General features: G+C 35.9%; 1 protein-coding gene across 2 annotated transcripts in view; it reads right to left on the bottom strand.

Annotated features, from left to right (window-relative positions):
* LOC138723478 (regulator of G-protein signaling 21-like) overlaps nt 1–20,816 on the bottom strand; it is a 43,004-nt gene extending 22,188 nt beyond the window's left edge. Inside the window, exons 1-4 of one of the 2 annotated variants that reach the window (XM_069862553.1) lie at nt 19,696–20,816; nt 16,699–16,775; nt 15,282–15,448; nt 14,038–14,297 (exon numbers count right to left, since the gene is read on the bottom strand). In XM_069862553.1, the coding sequence (XP_069718654.1) occupies nt 14,094–14,297; nt 15,282–15,448; nt 16,699–16,775; nt 19,696–19,706 (459 nt within the window). In that variant the 5' untranslated portion in view covers nt 19,707–20,816 and the 3' untranslated portion in view covers nt 14,038–14,093. The remainder of the gene's footprint in view (nt 1–14,037; nt 14,298–15,281; nt 15,449–16,698; nt 16,776–19,695) is intronic. The other variant, XM_069862554.1, reaches the window with a different exon arrangement.

The raw sequence follows: 20,816 nt of genomic DNA, 5'->3' as shown, positions 1-20,816 counted from the left end.
AAAACAGGTTTCAGTTGTTTCAGTATTCTCTGAGACTTCTTAAAAAGATGCAATTGCAAATTCCATAGCTAGATTTTTACTTCTCAGTTTAAGAAAGAGTTGTCTTTGAGTGGAAAAGGGGATTGTGTACCAGACTTGGCCAGGATGGCAATTCAGGAGAGGTAAGGAGAATACAGAGGGCTGTCTCAGGCATGCACTAGTAAGTGGGCAACTTGGTTGATACTTCCCATGGATGTCACCACCTTCTTTCTGAGTTTGTTTTGTGAGAACTTTTAAAATCAGCAGTTGCGCAAATATAGCACCTACAGATATATATATATATATAGATTTAGATTAAGAGGCTCAAACATGGGCCAGTGTGCTCTCTCCATCCTCCTCCCACAAGCCAGACAAACAAAAAAAACATAGAAGGCCATAAAGTTCACCCCTACACTGAGTAGCATTTAGTCTTTTGTGGGTAGACAGACACACAAATAAAAAGGCAAAAAGAGGGAATGGGAAGTGGGGACAAATAATCTGACTTTAAGAAAAAGAGTCAGCAGTAACAACTTCACTATAGAACTGAAAGTACTGCTTTTACAGAAGAAGCCACACCAGTCAGACAGGCAGACCTTAGTCACAACATGAGAAGCCTCTGAAGTGAGGGAGATATGTGCCCTGTGCTCTGCATATGCCTCTGTATGTCCCAACCTAGCTTATAAATCACTGGTTCTTTTCAAAATAGAGAAAAAATGTTGGGATGATGAAGATTTTTTTTTCCTTCTTCCTCCTCCAATCTTGTCCCAAGAAAATCTCCTGATAACCCTTTCTGAAACTTTTTTTAAAAAAAAATCTGTGTATTCACTTGGAATTTTCCCATAAAAAAAAAAATTGTTGAAAAATCCTAACCAAATTAAATAACTTGACATATTGAAGCAGAGATTTGCAGAATATTCATTTGTACATTGATTGCAAGATCCAAAATTGAAAAGATCTTGCATGCAAAGCTGAGGGATGAGGTACAAATAAGTTAGCAGCAAAAAATGTTCACTGTTACAGGTGCATCTGATAAAAGCCCCCTCCAGCTTTGTGTCTCTGTCACTTTTCTATGCTCCATTTTGCCAATGGTTTGTGTATGGCAGTTTACCGCACCCTTACCAAGTCCTCTGTGTTGTAGGAAGAGAAAAAAAAGCAGAAGGAAGTATATGAGGGCTGTGTCAGGGTTTCTTACTGAGCCTTCACAGTTTGCAGTTCCAGTTCCATGTGCACAAATGGATACATAGAACTGTGATCATACCCCTCCCACTAATCCTGCAGTTGTGGGAGCACAAATGAAGGAAATGGTGTTTTCACTTATCTCCTTGCATAAATCTAAACTGATTTCTAAGATGTTTTCAAAAGTAATGTACGGTTCTGTTGTGCTTCATTATGTTGCTGTTTTCCTTAGGCAGTCATACCTGTGTTTTCTTGTAATGTCCCTTCTCTTCCTCAAATTTCTTCACAGTCAGGCACTTGACTTCCTGCTCAGAAGCTCTGAGGTGAAGATGTGTCTACTTCTGAACTGGCCTTCTTTCTTGAGGATATGACATGTGATGTGGTCTATTACAAGTATGCAGCATAAAATGATAAATGGGAGCTTAATGTTATGATTAAAGAAACCGTTTAAGAAACCTTTCTTTAATAAGCTCAATATATCTTCCCTTTCTACTACTTCTCTTGTCATGAGTTATGACTTATTTAATATAACATCAAGGCATGGGCTACCATAAATGATGTGTATTTGCAAAGATTATTTGACAAGTTACAATCAACGTTGCCTTATAGAGTATGCATAAGAAAGTTTGGAAAACAAATGTCCCAGTTACATAAGTGCCTACTTAGTGTAAAAATGTTTTACTATAGTAACAGGCTCTGACGCTCACTGAGAACGCAGTAGTGTGCGCTTTTAAAGGTTACCTTTTAAAAATGAAGAAAATAGTAAAAAGTATATATCTGATTATTCTTTAAAAAACTAGTATCCATCAGACTGCTGCAGGACAAAGTGTTTGTACTCCTCTAACCACCAGAGGGGCATTCTTTTTGTGATCTTTTTTTAATATGATTCTCGGTTAGAGAGAACAAAGGTATTGGGATGGAGAAATTTGAAATTGTGACAGGAAGATATCTAAAGGGAGTGTGTTCACGAGAGGGTGCAAGAGTCTTTGTTTGCATTTTGTATTTCTTTATATTTTAGCCTTATGCTTTCTCCTCAGCTTGACCTAAACATCTGATCTTTTGGCATTTTTCATATTTCATTGCAAAGCTTAATCAAGAGGCGTAATACGCAATTCTCATGCTTTTCCCTTTGGATTTCAGCTGGAATATATAATAGAAACCAGGATGCCTGAAGAGAACTAGACCTCACAGAGCCAAAAGCACTTGCTTCAAATTGGGTCATTCATGCCAAATCTCCATGCTAGTTTTTAACATTTTTTACACTCTGCTGATGCTTATAGTTAGTGAACAAAACAGGAGCACATATGAGTCTGAGCTGGAATGTGGCAAGCTGCTTCAAGTTTGAAGCATTAGTTTGAAGAAATCCAGAGCTTCCTTGTACACACAATAAATAACTTGTTAACTGCCATTTTTCAAGTAAGAGAAGTTCTCTTTCCTGTTCTGTGTTTTCAAATATGTCACAGCTATAAGAGATGAATTTGTACCTAAGCTTCAATACCCTGATATGGACCTAAACCAAAGCACAAAGTGTAAACAGATGGCACATCTAGTTTAAGAGCTGCAATCTCATTTCCTGCAGTGATGCAGAGAGGAGGATGAAGATGGCTGTGGGTGATGCAGACCAAAAGGTCTTTGAAACAGTACTGGATTTTTATACTTTTGTGTCTCTAAAAAGATTCAAAACTATAAGAATACGGCAGGCCTAATTAGCTACTGGCCCAGACAGGTCACTGAAAATAAGTGCTTTTTCAGTGTGATGTCTCCAGTCCACAGTTCAGTATCTGGATTTCAGTGTTTCTCTTTCCTAAACTCATCTTCACCATGGCAGCTCAGTTGCACAGCTCTTTGCCTTCCTCTTATCTTAATATCATTTGATCAGGAGCTGCTGTGTTCCCTGCATGCCTCATAGTGGCTTCCTTCTCTCTTGTAGATCTGTAAGCCAACACAGATAACCTAGGCTCCTCTACGTCTGTTAATTCCTTATTGTGTTGCTGATCCCCATCCTCTCAGCAGCCTCCTGAGCTTGCACAGACAGGGATGTGGTTACAGGAGCTGTCAGTCAGTCCTACCTCAGACATCTGCCTGGTGGCTTCTCCCATCTCCATGCCTCAAAAGAAGTTTGGTTTTATTTCTGAAGCCCAGAGTTAGAAATGTCTGTCATTGATCTGACAGCCTCAATGGAGACAGGAAATGCCCTTGGTAATGTTCTTTTGCTTCACAGCAAAAGTACATGCACAACTCTGGACTAGAAAGATATAACAGGTGAGTTCTTATACATACATATATATATATATATATAGACACAAAGTGATTTTCTGATAATAGTGGAATACTGATATCCAGCTTCCACTGAAATACGTTTGAAATTTACTTTGAATACTCTATAATACAGAAATCTATAAATCTGTAATGTATTCTTATTGCTAAGAGGATGCAGATGGCTCAAAAGATAGCTCAAAACTCTAATCAGAGCAAATGCTAGTTGTTACAATTTAATTTTTAAAAATCTTTCAGTCTTAACCACAAGAGTGCCATCTAAAAAGCTGCCACAAGGTGGTACAACGGTGTTTTGTAAGATGTTGAAACTACTGCATCAAAGCAACTACTTTCTTAATATAGGTGTAATGTAAAATAGATCTGGATATAAAATATTCCTCTTTTTTAAGATAATGCACCTTAGTGCTGCAGGGGTGATCTCAGCAGAATTTTGAGTTGCCTCTATAAATGCAAACAAGTCTGTCCGTCTACACTGATTCAACAGACACTGATGTATTCCTGCCATAGACTCAAGATACTCTGCTGAAAGTTAAGCAGACTAAACATTCTCCTAAATTACTGCCTAAATAAGCAAATTAATCTTGATATCTGTCTTGATTTTTCACCTTCTCTCTCACATGCATTAGCCACTGCAAGATTTTTCAGTTCTTTGGTAAGGACAGTTGGATAAAGATTATTTCCCTGAAAATGCCACAGTGCATAGGAGTCAAGGGAACAAGAAACCTGGGCAGTTTTGCTGTAGGGGAATTGAGCACCAACTTTGTGTTCAGTGTTTGCTGTAGTGTCTGTCAGAACTCAAGTATGGGCAGAAAGAAATATTTAGGGGAGAAGCCCACCTGCTGTGCCAGTGAAGATTTCTTTCCTGGTCCATTATTTGTTTATTATTCCAGTGAGTATCCCACTTCATGGGAATTCTGTCATTTCCCTTAGGATAAACAAGGATAAAGCCTCAATCTGTATTTAGTGTCCCATCACTCTCATTCCTTGAATCACACTCCACGTTTTCTGCTTTTATGCTGCTTTACATCGCCTTGATGGAGATGGTTCACATCTCCTTGACTGGGACACTGTATTTATGCTCATCTCTTTAATATTTCTTCATAAATAAAACATCTATTGTCCTAATTTCCTAGTCACTGTATTTCTGACAATTCGCTAATATCTTTGAGATAAACTAGGTGCCTCCAATTTCAAAATGCCAATGTAGGAAAAATTTGGAGAGCTAATAGTAATTTGAGAAAGAAATGAGCGCTAAATGATTCCAGACTGTAATGGTTAAGACATGTATCAAATTCTAGGACTGCTTATATATCTGTATATTCAGATCTATATGTACTGCATTCAATCCTTGAAGCAAGGCTATGCCCCTAGAATTCAATTTCTATTCTCCCCATTGTAGCCAAAGCCTAAAGGGACATTATATAAAGGTTTTCTACTGGTTCAGATCTTTGAAAGGTGTTTTTTGATAAGTTAATACATACGTTTCAATAAACAACCTCTTATACCAAGATGCACAATGTCCTTCAGTATTGCTAGATATGTCTTGCCCAAAGGGCTGCTTTTCAAGCTGTCTTCCCTTAAACAGATTAATAGTTTAACATTTATGAGGCTGAATCTCATATTTTTTTCTGTCATTATTCTGCTGTGTCTTTGCAGTTTCTCTGTAATTACTTTGTACTACCTCACTTTTTAATGCCTGAATATTTCATTTGCATATGAGTTTCTCTCACTTTTATATAGTTAAAGAACTCAAAGGAGCTCTCTAAGGGGCTGTAACTCCTCTTGTAATTTCTCTTTTTTCATATGGACTGACAACAAAAAATAATTTCATGAGATAATTTTAAATACGTAATTGACAAAAATTTATAATAATACCAAAGCAATATTTAAACTTATTACAAAAAGAAGATGTAAGGTACAACTTTGATAAAAAATAAAACCATATAATTTTGTAGCACAGACTGCAATGCTTCTTTAAGCCCTTTTGGTAAGCAACAACTGTCTGAGGGACTTCAATGAATAAAAACCTGTTTTCACAGAGGACAGTAACATATGAATTCATTCCATTCCATACATCCTAGAAGGAAAAAACAACAAACAAAAACTCTCTTTTAAGAAGGAAATAAAATGTTTTAATTTTGTAGTGATTAAATCCATAGATACAATGGACCTGAAATTGCATTTTTAGAGGATAAAGTACTTAAAGGTGGTAGGAATTCTTTTCTATTAATTTCCTTCCTAAAAATCTATGAAGATTTTTGGGGGAGCATATGAACTTTAAAACTTCATTCATTTTTGTTCATTTTTGTCCCCCTTTTCCATTCCTTCAAGTCTAATTTCAGTTCAGGATACAGACTTATTACCTAGTCATGTGGCGGGAGTATTACTCTAAAAAAACCTTGGAAAGTTACCATTAAATAGTCACTGCAACCAGCAAGCATATTTTTAAAATATCCAGTTTACTTCTCATAAAATGTATGCAAAAATTCAGTTTTGCTAAGGAAATCAATGGATTCCTGGCAACAGAATTCAATATGCTGTCATTGTCACTGCAGAGAGATCTTACTTCATGAAGTGTGAGAATAACAAAAAAATGGCATAAATATCAGAAAGTATAAAGTATGATCCAAGTCCAGTATAATATTCTGATATTTCCTGTCTTAGAAAATAAAATTTCCAATACTGAGTCACTATATATGCTGAAAAACATTTGAGATAGTAAAAGATGTCTGTATTAATGAGTCTATCTAGCCATGACTATGTTGCATTCACAGTCTGCCATGAAAAGAATTCATGTCATAAAAACCACTTTAACATGCCACATTTTTCATATTATTCTTCTAAAAAGCTCAGCTTTGGTAAGAAACTCAATAAATACAAGGGCTTATCAGCTTATAACTACTGCTATTTTATCTCATTGCAACAAGCAAAATGATTGTATTTAGAGGAGAGTCCAGTCCATTTGTTCTGGAAATTAAATTCAAATCAATTTGAAACAATTAATATTGTATAGTTGCTAACAGTGATTCAAGACAAGTGATGATACTGTACAAATTTAGAATGGACTTGAAGCAAGAGAAGTTCCTTCATGGTGAGGAGCTTGGGTAAAAGATCAGGTAGAGAGAGTGCAGAGCTTAGAAAAACATTAACAGTACAAGCAGTCCGCAGCCTGTGTCAGTCATTAGGAGCCGTTAGTAACACAAGTTTCAGTGTCAGACTATGGCATTTTAGCTGATACCTGCTGATTTACCTAGTGCTGTTTTACAGTGTCAAGAGCATTTCGGGGGTTTTCTGTGCCTGTCCATTCAGTCTGAATTTGCCTATGCATTTTCTCTGTTGAACATAATGTTTTAAATATCAAACTAGTTCAGCCTTTCAAAGGAGCTTCCTCTGTTATTTTATGTGAAGAATGAGCTTTCTTGAGTTTCCAGTATTTATACTTCTTTACAATCTTTATCTTTTATCTGTTCAGAAGCAAATGCCCTGGCTGTTGGGTATTTGCTTAGGTTAGTGGCAGAAATGTCTATAACTAGATCAGAACTATTAATAACATTATTTAGATGTGGTAGTAGTTTAAACACTAAAGACTCTGTAGCCAGTAGTTAACATAATACAGTTATTTTCAGAGGGTAAAGCAAATATAGTTTTAATAAGATTTTTTTTTGACACTGGAATTTGGTAAGGAATTGAAAGGTAAACACAGTGCAGCTCACCGAAGAAGCTTCAACCTAGGCATGACTGACTGGTGTGGAAAACTCAGCTCTGTAAGCTCTTTCTATCCTGCCTTGCTATATCCCCTGTGCAAGTATGAAGATGTTGCTGCCAACACAGATAAGAACAGGTAGATTTTTATCCTAAATACTAAATCGTGTATCTTCATGATTTCTTCACTTCCTGCCTTCTTCTCTGTGCTAAAACGTTATATTTAGAAGACAGCATAGTACATTTGAAATTATTCAAGAAACATAACTTATTTAAAGATTTATATTTTCCCCCTTTCTTTTCTGGTTGATAAGCCTTTAAGTTATAACCACTGCATTAGAAAAAAATTGTTTCCCTAGAGTTTTTATGGAGTACGTGCTTTTGTTTGCCTTTCCAGGACTGTTAAGCACAGTAGGGAAGCGATTCATACAACTAAAAATAACCTACATGCAAAGCTAAATGGAAACAAATATGGATTGAGGGACAAATCCAGCTCTACTCATTTTATATGCAAATAATTAAACCCTTGCAGTATAGAAAAAAATACAAGCTAATGTCTCATTTAGGACAGAAATAAAAATGTCAGCTAGAAACCATAGCAACGATATAAAAAAAATAAGGCAGAGAATCATTCGCCTGTAGTATCACCTCATTGTTCTCACTAAAGGTCAAAATACTGAGGGCCTCCTCTGAAATATATGAGTACATTGACTTTAATTTCCAAGGCCTAGAGAAAAGAAACCTTTCTGGAGATGTTTCCCTGAAAATGTACAGCTTAAGTATACTTAAAATAGAGCTTTTAGTGATAATTTGAGTTTTACTTGTCAGTTCTTTGAAACACTTTCCATTGCTAAATGAGTATTTCAAATTAAGTTATTTCAAAATTATAATATCAAACAATTACTGTTCCTAGGCAGTGCAGGGACAGCACATCATGCTGTATTTACTGAATGAAGGAGAATATGCATGGAGATCTCATTTTCATCACTCAGTTTCATTTTTCAACAAACATGGTCTGCTTCTTGAGCTACATGAGACCTTTAACCAGTGTCAACAAATGTGACAATGCCTTTTTTCATGTGGTTTTCTCCCCTTGTTTTTCCATATACTGAAAGGCAGAAGGCACACTTCATTTTTCAGATCCATAATGTGCTTTAAAGTTCACCAGCAATACAAGGTGTAATTGTCATTCAGAAATAAAGATGTTATATTGATTTCATTAATTTAATCTACTTGCTGTCCTTTGCAGGAGCTAAATTATATGTTGCAGGATTCCTTTTCCTAGACATAGCAGTGAAGTCCAGACATAGCAGGTAGGCTTCCCTAAAATTCAGGATGTCTTTCTAGTAAAAACTGGTTGATTTTTGCCTGTAGTCTTCAGAACTTATGAATATTTTATATTCTAGTTCATATGGCAGATTGTATTATCTTGCATCAATCTAACAACCACATAGGTGAGTCACATAGGTGAGGTCACATAGGTGACCTTCCTCTGGCTTATCTGCCTTCATTCACACTACTCCACACAAGCTGGAGCATTCCTAAAGATGAGTGGTATAGAGGGAAGATTTAAAAAAACACAAAACATAATGAGTCGGCTCTGACATGCAGTGTGGGGAAGTTGTCAAGCTGAATGTTTTCTAGCTGTTGTTTGCTGGAATAGTTTGACATCAGTGGTATCATTCATGTTTGGATAAATGACAGCTATTGGTGAAGCTGTTACTGCCTCTTTCCATGACTGAATTTCATTTAAAAAGTTGTAACTTTTAAAACAGCTGAACTGCATCAAGAAAGGAATCTCCCATAGACACCTCATCAAGAGGGAGATCTTATAGAAAGTAAACAAGGTTAGTTTAAGAAGGGTGTTGCTACCCCACTGGCTTGAGAGAGCTCAGGGAGGACAGGATGAGCAGGGTATTGCTGTGCCGTGGGGAGAGGCCTTTCAGGTCTGACATCAATCAAAATGCCATTGGAAAGCCCTGCACTGAAAAAGGCTAGTTGAAAACCCATTTTGAAAACTCTGAAACCAGATATGAGTATTAGATTTACGTATTTGGGTACATGAGCAAAACTTATTCAGTATGGGTTAATGTATGCAAAACTCTTCTCAAATTGTGTAGGTTCTTTGTGTGAAGGTCATCCTATTTAGAAGTAGTCAATGCTTGAGAGATTCTCTTTTCTGAATCCTTTTGTTTTGTTCAAGATCATAACAAAGGTCTAGGAGGTTCTTGTGCAAAATCCGTGATTATGTGTGTCTGTACAAGTACAGTTCTGCATTACCGTGGTAGCAGAGAATTTTCTGAAAAATCAGAAAATATGTAGTCCATCACCAGCATTTCCAGAAGCATGATGAATTTAGAAAAACCTTTGAGAAGACCAGGTAAGAGTCTTGCAAAGTCCTACCTGCCACTGGAAATATGTGAGCATAAAGATTCCAATACTGCGTGTATGCTGGGGCAAGCAGCCGATGCCTTGGTGTACCCGCAATATTAGCGGCAAGCATAGAACAAACGGCCGATGCTCTCATGCTTGCTAGCTTGTTGATACCTTGGAATCTTTATTAAGACCCGTGGGCTAATAGGAAAGGAAGGCACTAGGCAGAAAACATGACGATAAGGGGCACATCTGTGGAAAACAGGGGGTTGCAGGATTCTCACAGGTGGAAATTCACTGGGATAGCTGTTACTGGATACAGAAAGGCTACATAAGGTTTGCACCCTCTCAATAAAGTTGATCTCACTTGTTGCCTCATCGACGGGGTCCGTGCCTTAATCACTACAGATATACACCTAAGAGTCTGTAATTTTGGGATCCTGATATCAGTCCTGAGTTGAGCATTATTATATATTTATTATATTTATTTATATACTTATTGTTTAATATTTGTGTATTTTGTTTTTATACTATAATGTCTTTAATTTTAGTCTTGGCCGGTCCTGTTGTGATGTGAGTATGATGGATCTGATGAGGTCTGTGAGCCCAGATGCTGTTGAAGCTTTAGGACTGGCACTGCATACAGGAGTTGAGTTGGTTTTTTGGTTTGTTTTAAGAACTGTGTTTTCAACTTTGTATTTATTCTACCATTTCTATTTGGTCGAATTTTTTGTAAGGCTACTTTTTTGCACTGAAAGAGATTGAGTCCTTTAAGAAAAATTATTCTCAGGATCCAGGTTTTTGCCTCTCTTGGAAAAGAAACAAGGGGGGATGGTGTGGGACAGGACAGGACACAGAACATGACAAATGGCTACTTTTTGGGTTTTAGGGAAACAATTTGGGGACTTGGAGAGCAAACATGGTTTCTAATGGAATTTTTGTGAGTGCTTTCTATATAGCTACAACAGTATCTTCTTCCTCTTTTTATTACAGGCTAACGAAAATAAGCACAACAAAACCTTCCTAAAAGTTCCACTATAGCTTCTGTAAGATAATTATTGAACATGTATTATTCAATATTAGCAACACTATGTTTTTGTCTTCACACCATAACTCAGAGCTGTTATTAGGATAAATATTTCTGTTAATGTGTTATCACTTGAGATTCCACAAGAACAGGTGGTGTTCAAACTTACAAGAGTAGTTGTGCCTTCTCTTCACAAAATTTGTATACAGGTTTTTCAAACTTTAGTGGCTTTGGTATTAAAATATTACTCTGATGATAAATGCCTTTGCTCTGAAGCCTGGACATACATCCTGCCTTCCTGGAATGTTTCCCTGCTTCCTAGAGATTAAAGGGCATAAATATACTATATTTTGATGGCAGATGGAGGTTACCTCTCAATTACACAACTGCTGTGCAACAAGTTATGCAGCTGGGTGAAGCTCATGCTGGAATTCCATGGTAAAGCTCAAGGATTTTGGCAAAGTTCAGCCTAAATCCTCTAAATCACACTTCAGTGCCTGACCTTCTCCAATGTCAAATCATCAGAGTTTGAATGCTGATCCGTGACATTTTTGGGGATTGTAGAAGTAGGAAGCATTAGTTTTACATATTTAAAAAAAAAAAAGAAAGAGAGAAGCATGAAGACTACTGTCTCCCACCATTCAGATCAGGAAGTTTTCTGTGATGGATCTTTAATAGTGCTTTAGTAATAAGTTAAATTGTAGAAGTTTTAAGAAATTTGATTGTTAGATTCCAATCCACTTCAACATGCCGTAGATTGTTCTTTTTAATTGCACATGATATAGCCAGAGAGTGCTCTAAGGCTTTTAAGAATTAATTGTGAATATGCATCCAATAATTTTTTTATACATATGAATTTTTAGTAATAATTTACATAAACTTCGCAAAGTTTCATCTCATATTTAAACATCTGAACCATTAATTAATAAAAGTGTTGAAATACTTGATCAACATTAAAGTTTAGTTGAATTTGTTAATGAATTAAAACTAGCATAGTTCTAATTAGGGGGTTATAAAAGGATTAGTACTCTTATTTCACACTTGAGTCTGCGAAAAGCTCTAAAAGTGCAATTATTGTACCTTTCTCTTAAAACATTCGAAATAAATTGAAAATGTGTTAAATGTGTTAAAACTGTTCATGATGCTTTATTATGTAAATATTAAAATGAATGTCAAACGCTAAAATAGTGAGAATGATCTATTCTTTTGAATAACAATAATTATGCTGTTGGCCATAGAGAATCAGATGGATGTGGACATGATGTTTCCTCCTACTGTTTTTATACAGTTATCAGAATAATAGCATGCATTATTTTTATCAAGTTTAACTTTTATATATATTTTTTTAACTTCTCTTTATGCTGTTTTTCCTAACAATCAGGAATTGGAGATTCCTGGCATCCATCTTTCTACTACTTTCCGGCTCTAGTTGAAATGGAGTAAAGTCACAAGTGTATAAGTTCTAAAGAAGCACAGAGATAGCTGTGAGCTTTCATGATCACACATCTATTTTCAAAGAACTTTTTTTATCCTTGGGTCCCAAACAATGGGTAGAGCAGATTTTATTTGGCTTTCTACTAAGAAATGTGACATGATCCCACTTCTTCCTATATGTGGGAATTATCTCTTCCAAAAATGAGAATTGTATTTGTAAGAAGGGAAAATGACTCGCTACATTTTTGAGTAAATGATGTAATTGCAACAGTCCTGCTTGCTGTCCTTGCTGTGACTTTACCCATCAGAAATTCCCTGATGCAGAAAGGACACCAAGACTCTGCTGCAGGCAGAAGTTGCGATTTTCCACTGAAGTATCATTGCAAAATGAAAGGTAGCTGTTGGACTGCAAAACAAACCCACATCCTCCTTGTAGCTCAACCCCAGTGATTGTATTGATTTCTCTGTTAACTGCTAGAACTGGAGAAGGAAGAAAAAGAAACGCAGACATCAAGAAGAAAAGCTAGGTGATAGAAGAGATGATCATAGAATCATAGAATCATAGAATCATAGAATCATAGAATCATAGAATCATAGAATCACAGAATAGTTTGGGTTGGAAGGGACCTTAAAGATCATCTAGTTCCAACCGCCCTTTGATGGGCAGGGACACGTCCCACTCGAATGCTGCATATCAAAGAATAGCCATTTTACACCATATCTACCTACAGAAACTGTGGCAGGATATTAACCTAAGTACAGAATCAAAGGCAGTGTAATGGGGCTTTCAGACTACTTAATAGCTTTTATTGTCTAAATGAATTAGTTCCTTAATGTAGTTTGATAAAATAGAGAGGGTCTTTTGCATAGAGGATGTGATGACATGTACAAGTCATGAATAGAAATACAAACAGGGAGAAGTTTCTGGAGATTTACAGCAGCTCAAAAGCAAAAGAATCAAAATGATCAAATTTACATATAATGAATGTTTTTTCTATTTTTTAAAAAATATTATCACCATTTCTTGTATTTAGAATTATCTTCTATAATGAAATTCTTCCTGCCCAAATGGATTATTTATGTTTTCTTCAATACTATGCCACAGCTCCTTCTTTCACCTAGATGTATACAATAAATCCTCTAATAGCAATGAACAATATCAGTGTGTGCATGTGGAGACACCTGAAGATTACACTGGACTCCTGTCATAACTTGCTTTTTTGAAAAATAGTACCATGAATAAATTCTGATTTATATCCTTAGTTGTCTAAAACTCTTTCTCTGATGCCTACTTTTCTGCTTATCTGTATTTAGTTGGAAAATGGTAATAATTATTGACCTTACTTCTTCATGAGTGCATGGGGACAGTATTACTGATACACTTGGAAAAGCAAAGAAAATTAATTATTAACTGAAAAATGCAAGGGAAGATTTACTCAGGCTTGTTCCAAAATGCCTGCACATTTAATAAACAAGACTTTTCAATGACAATTTAAATGAAATACAAAGAAAATGGAAGGCATTTAAGATAGCTGTATTATAAAATGTTAATTTGCTCCAAATGCCAGGAGTATTTGTTACAAAGCAGCTGCCTGTTTATTAAATATTTATTAAATGGGTTATCTACTGTATTTCTACTTCTCCTGTTTTGAACTGGCATAAAATATGTTTATAAGAGGATTTTAATTTTTTTTACAAATTACAAATAAGATAATGACTGAATAATGTATTCAAGTCCTCTGAAAGGAATTCATTTTCTGAGGCCATACTTCTAAAGAAAAATCAACAGAAGCCCAGAATATTCTTGAAAATGTGAAAACACTTTGACAATAAAGCAAGCACTGTAACAATTATCAATGGCAAATTTCTTTGCTAAAAAGGTATCCCAGATGTCTTGGCGTGTTCCATCCTGTTTCTTGAATATTTCTCCGACGTTCTTAGAAGATATCATGTGCATGTTCTACTTAGAAACAAGCTGGAAAAGGTGATTCTTGGGTCTGGTTTGTACATTCATTTCAACAAAATATTACCTGTACTCAGTTGCCATGGGCAACATGTACAAATTCATAATCCTTCAGGTATTTTCTCACAAAAATGGGAACCATCTCTTCTGATTTCCATTCTGTTGCTTTTTTGCTAGTTCCTTGTATGCTTCTGACCTTAGAAACCTGGGAAAAGAGTCCTTTGCCATGAGACTGTAGATTAACCTCTGAGCATCATCAAAGCAGCTGAGGGTGGGCTCAGAGATATTCTGAGAGATGTGGGTTTTGGTGTGGAAATCAATATTAATCTGTAGGAGGAAAAGAGTCATAAAACCGCTGACAGTCTGACATGGAAAGCTGACATTTGTTTGTGTACAGGACAGTCCGCATTTAAATTTCCTCTTAAATACCCAAGCTGATGTAAATAAGCATTGGTCATCCCTCTATTTTCTAGCATACCAAATTCCTTATTTTATTTGACTCTTAAAAAGATTACATCACTCTTGCTTATAGTCTCTACTCTTTTGCTAAGCTAAATCCTATGATATACTGATTACCAAAGAGTAAACAAGAGGTAAAGGTACTCATCATTGTTTTAGGTTTTGGCCCCATGTATTTTGTAAGGATTTTCTGGTTTTAATAATGATAACATGGATTTCAATCATATGTAACACATGGGAACATTCAAAGCTCACTATCAAAGGCAAAAGCATCAGCATAAATACTTGTTACAGAGCAGAATGTGAACAATAATTAATTAGCAATTTGTTCTTTCACAGTAAGCATTTTTTAAATAATGATAAAATTGAATGATGTGATGGAAATTTTTTCAAGTTTGCATTTTAATATTCATCATGTCAAAACCACCTCTAATAAATAAAAAAATCAGTCATTGACATTTCAATAAACTGGTGCGTAAAATAAGGAGGAAATTATGCTTATTGCATTATAAAAATAGTTACAGAAACTAAATTACATTAAACATATATTTCCTTGAGTATTTATCATTTCAATAAACTGGTGCGTAAAATAAGGAGGAAATTATGCTTATTGCATTATAAAAATAGTTACAGAAACTAAATTACATTAAACATATATTTCCTTGAGTATTAGGGTAGAAATTTCAGAATGTGAGATAAAATTACGCTCTGTGCAAAGAACAGAATTTTTTGGACATAAAAATAGAAGTACAGCCATGGTGAATTGCATTTTCTGTCATTCCTGAAGGTTTGGATCTGAACTTTGCACTTATTTCCCATTGGTACCCAAAGAACATGCTAAAAACTGTTTACCTCCTTTGGAGCATCAGCTTGTATAAAATCAGAATAAATCTTTTGGGCTTTTGAGGCAATCTTTGTGGAAGTCTTGGTTTTCTTGAAGTCCTCACAGGCCAGCCAGAACTCCACATTCTCCTCACTGAACTCTGACTTCAGAAATGCCCTAAAAGCTGCCAAGCCATCTAGGGGGAAATGGATTAGACAATGAGTAGGGAAAAACTGAAAACCCAGTGCAGATTATACATATATACGTATATGCATACAAGGTCTATGTGTGTATATACACATATATCTGCAGTACATATAGTATAACTTATGTGTCTGGTATTGTTTTGCCTGTCAGCCAGCAGATAGTACTAAGAGTCTGTTGAGGAGGAAACAAATGGAAGATAAATCTGTAGTGATTGTAAGGTGACTGAAGGAATTCTTTTAGAAAGGTACTAATTGAGGAATACTTCCAACACCCACCTGCTGTGCTTTGCTCTCTCTATCACTGATACACTAGTCAAAAGGGAATCTCAGAGACTTTGGTCTTCAAGGATTTATAATGCCTAGGAAATTAGGGATTTGAGGCTGATGCATGGTCTAAGAAGCATGTAGAAAATTAAGTCATGCTGTAGTAGCACACTTCTCTCAGAGCTGAGGTTAGCCTGGCTAAATAACACTTACACACCTTTGTGTAGTGATTAAGACTTGAGTAAAGAGAAGGACTCTTCATTACTTCTTTGGTCAACAATTTTTGCAATTTTAAGAGAAAGAAAATGAAATAAAGAAAGGCTTGTTGGGGATTTTTTTTTTTAAAAAAATTCATCCATATTACAAGCTCTTAGAGAAGAAAGCTTACATCACCCAATGTAGTTGTCCTGGTCAAATTAATACTGTGTAGCAGCAGTGTGGAGACACCCGAGGGTTCCAGCCAGAAAGTTCCAGCAGGAATATGGTGCAAGGAAATTTTTGACAGTTCCGCAAGATTTGGAGGTTAGGGTCAGTAGAAATGAGATCTCTTAGAGAAGTAGCTTTGTATGTTTTAGAAATAATATTTTTTTGTTTTACTGGTAGTAAATACAAAATACTTATATTTCTTTGTAACAGGAATAGTTAAGAAAAGGATTGTGGTTTTTTTTTTTTATTTTCAAAAAGAGGAAAAACGGAACCATTGTATGTAAAGTTTAACTACTATTGTCTTAATAAAGTGAAACTCCTTCAGAGCACTTCTGCCTTCTTCAGTGTCCCCTAAGCTATGGCCAGAAAATATATTGTGTTTGCAGCTTCCTTCTGCCTCTCAGCAGCTCACAAGCCTCCAGCAGTAATGCCTTGTGGTTCATAGCACACAGATAGCTGGGCTGGAAAGCAACATGAAAACCTGACAGCACTATTTGTGAACTGGGTTGAAATACATTTCTTTTAAAAATATTTGTCGCTTACTTCTTACCTTTATTAGCTAGTAGTGTATCCACAGACTCAGACCAGGCCATTGTTTCCTCAGCATTTGACCTGTGGAAACAACATCTATCCTTGAAAGTAACATCATGATCTTTTGCCTGTGCAGTCTATGGTAGCTACTCTCTTATCTGCCTGTCTTCTTGAGGGAGCAGACTGAGTAACTCACATTATCCTATGCACTGACTAACTTAAAGTCAACAAAAAAACAAAAAAGTGTGATGCCTTTTTTTTTTTTAGAGTGTAGAGAGTCATACAGACTCCTAAATTACAGCGTTATTTGAAATTGGCAACTTGATTATTTATCCAAGCAACAGCAGTAATACTTCCAACTCATTGGGAAAAAAATGAATTAATTCAGTTTTGTCTCTTTCTTTGTAACTTGCTGCAAGCTTCTGATAGAAATGAGACACAACTAAATGGACTGTTGCTCTAGCAAAGCATGGGTGCTCTGAAGATGTTCAGGTTGGTTCAGAAGCAAGTTTTAGTGCACATGCTAACAGAGGACAGCTGCATGATCTAAGAGGCAAAAAGATGTTGGATAAGGGAACTACATGCTAAGCATGTAGAATATTTCTTTTTCTCATAACTTGGGTAGGATGATCATATTCCATTTCATCCATGAATGCATAGATAAAAAACAATTGTCTTTCATTCATGTAAAATTATGTTTTGATCAAAATTACCATTGTATGAGTTATTAATTTAAACATCCAGCAGAGATAAAGAACCCTCTTTACCAGCGTTATTATTACTTACTTTTTCTGCGATGAAACCTCGGAAGAATATGGTTTCTTGAAAATGAAACTTTTTGTATAAGTGTCAGAGGGCCGTGTGGAGATGACAGCAAATACCTACTGGCTTTTCTGCATGCCAGTTTTTCAATTTTATTTTCTCAAATCCTTGGCACTCAGTCAGTTTGCAGTATCAGGCGTCCCCAAAGGAACACTAGTCTCATTTCTACCATTTAGCAATAAATAGGAATAAATCTGTTCAGTCATCTAGCTCATATCTTATTTTAGAATGAGGAGCATACTTCTTCAATAAAACATGGCTCAGTGGTTTGTAAACAAAATTTTTAAAAAATAGGTTTTCTTAAGGAAAATTTTGAAAGCAAACAAATCTTACTAATGTTCTCAGCCAAATAGGTAAGTAACAATTAAATAGATTGATATCTCATGTTACTTTTGTTGAAACTGTTACATCTTTATACAAATATTAGAAATGTATCAACCAGAGGAAGAGAGAGGAAAGCAACCTTCTAATCCTTTGGTTACATATCTTGTGTAGGTTATGGTAGGTAGGGGGATTTGATATCTAATTTACATTCTACGTGAATATAGTAGTCACTTGACATTTGACAGCTCTGGAATGATTTGTGTGCATCCTCTCTCTCAGTTCATGGTAAAAAAGGGGAAAGTGAAAAAGAATGGGAAACATTTTGTGTTATTTCAGTGCTAAATCAAAACAAATTCCAGGATTTTATTAGAAACAGAAAACTTTTCTGACTACACCATTCCCATTTGAAAAAACTCAAAACTTAATTTTCATGGAGGTTAGTCATTCTGTACTGGAAGGTGTTTCTCAGTTGGGTTTTCTGGTTTCAGTCATGCAAACTGATGCGGTGTAATTCTTTCCTATCTCATTCCTAGGTCTTATGTTCACATTCCTTAGGGAGGACGTTTTTTCATCCTAACTAAAAGTAGAGCTGGTCATTCTTGGCTCAGCATCACGAGCCACAGGCACTGCCCATGATACTCAATGGTGGGAAATCTCGATGAGTGTAAAACAGGGCAGAAAAGGATCTGCTAAAGCGCAGCACCAGCCTGCACATACTGCACTGCCCTTTCTCTAGGGCAGTGTTATAAAAACATGCATTCTCAAGGTTGACCAGCTGCCTATCCATCAGGAGAGCATTTTAAAGTAACCTTTGATGTGAAGTTCACTGTGCTTTTGTCTATTTGACCAACAGGTTCCTGAAATCTCATTCATGGAAAGATCTTTATGCTGACTGTTGACTTTCTGCTGCTCTATGTACTAACTTAAAAAATGGGTATTTTAGGAGCTGAAAGGCTCTGTACTCTAATAAATGGACAAAATTTAGTTACGTACAAAATAGCGTTTGTGGGGTTTTTTCAATTTACAACCCCTCTACCTTAGAATCCTTAAAAACAATTTAATGTTCCTAAGGGAACTCTGACAGCTTGACTGTCAAAACCCTACTCGGAAGTATATAGGTTAGTTTGAGAGCTGTGTTCCATGGTCACGTGTCAGCATCACCAGTAACAGCATTTTCTAATTGTAAATTTATAAAAAGTTTATATGATAGCGTCATTGTATTATGTAACTGCAGTTATAAGAGATTGTGATATTGACACCTTTAGGAGGCAAGCTTTTTTTTGTAGATGTCATTTTACTTGTATCCAGACTGCACAAAACTATATATAACCAAGAAACTATGTATATTTATGAGTAGATACACACATACATAAGGGGAAGTAGAATGTAAATACCATCAGTCTGTACTGAAAACACAAATGAAAACTAAATGTAGCATTATATAATACTTCGTGAATTATTGTGTGCTGATGGAATTAATCAGCAGAGAATTTGTTTTAATAACTGTAGTGAAATTTTATCAAACACATAACAAATGTTCAGGCTGTTCAGTAAGTATTTACTAGCTTTCTTGCCAAACAAAAAAAGCAAAAAGACCAGGACAGAACAAACCGCATGAACCTAATTCTGCTTCTCTTCCTCATGGGTAATATTATTCAATTTAATGTTTAGTTATCACTCAGAGAATGCTTTCATTGACATCTTGAGATGTACTTGACTGGGAATAGCAAGCAGAATTGACAAAGAATAAAAATAATCATATCTACCGTAAATGGGGAAGGAAAATAAGATGCTGTCCAGATTATTCAAGAGTTGACCATCTCATCCCATAAATGTCCTGTTGTTAAAATAGCCATAAACAGTTACTCACTTCACTGGCATTTTTTGTTCCACTGTCTGACTGTCACAGGTAGGGCAGAATTTCTTCTTCTGGCTGAACTTCAAGCTGAAGGTAATGTGACAGCAGGAACAAGATAATTAGTATGTGAATAACCAAACAGTACAACGCAAATTGACAAACTATTTTTAACACTTCATATAAAACAATTTCTCTTTCAGAAACATGGGTTATTTTTTAACAGTGGCCATTCTAACTCAATCTATTGAAAGTAAATTCAATTAAACATCATTTATGTGCAAATATCTCTGATGATATCTTGAAAGAGAAATAATCTTGTGATTTTTTTCTCACTGACCCTTTGGTCTACTGACTGTGGAAAATTATAAAGGAAAACGAGCTCAGTACACAGAACTAGAAAATACTTGGTTATCAGTATCTATTCACACTGTATCTGCAAAGCTTATCCATCACTTTATACATCTTGAAGGTCTAAGGCCCTTGACCAATTGTCTCTTTTGTTTATTCATGCAAGACTTATCAAGGTGGGACCAAAGAGTGTTGGGGTGGTCACCATCTGTACATTGATGCTGTTACGAATACTGGGATCAAGCAGTGTATGGCACTTCTGATGCAGTGATATTTTTCTGCTTTTACTGATAATTCATTCTATGTGCCATCTTCTGGGAGCATCATTCTGCCCCAAAAATCTTTGCATATAATTTTGTCTTTTTCCCTTGATTCTTTCCTCCCCAACTTGTTTATTTCTTTGTATGTTGTTCACCGTCCATCACTATCCCGAACAAGCAAGCTCATTGACTAACTTCTTGCCTCTCTCAAAATCTTGTCCTGCTGCCTAAGACCTTCTTCATCCTCCCTAGCTTCCTTGTTCTCAGTATCTTCACTTGACACAAAAAAGCTTCCAGTGGTTCTGGAACCAGGACCTAGCTGTCCCAACCTGCAGAATAAGGGACTTTTGTCTGCTCAGTTGAAATATTTTGCATCAAACACAGCAGCCTCTAGAGTTTAAGTCCCATTTTCCTGTATATTATAGTCACAAGGAAGCTGCCTTTTCCCTGACTGAGAACACAGTCTTATTTTAGCTATGTCTGTCTTCTAACCTAAGATTGAAAAAGACAAGTACAACATGCCGC

The sequence above is a fragment of the Phaenicophaeus curvirostris genome, chromosome 8, assembly GCF_032191515.1.
Source record: "Phaenicophaeus curvirostris isolate KB17595 chromosome 8, BPBGC_Pcur_1.0, whole genome shotgun sequence".
Taxonomy (NCBI): domain Eukaryota; kingdom Metazoa; phylum Chordata; class Aves; order Cuculiformes; family Cuculidae; genus Phaenicophaeus; species Phaenicophaeus curvirostris.
The sequence above is the reverse complement of the archived record's forward strand: the minus strand, read 5'-3'. Positions and strand labels throughout refer to the sequence as shown.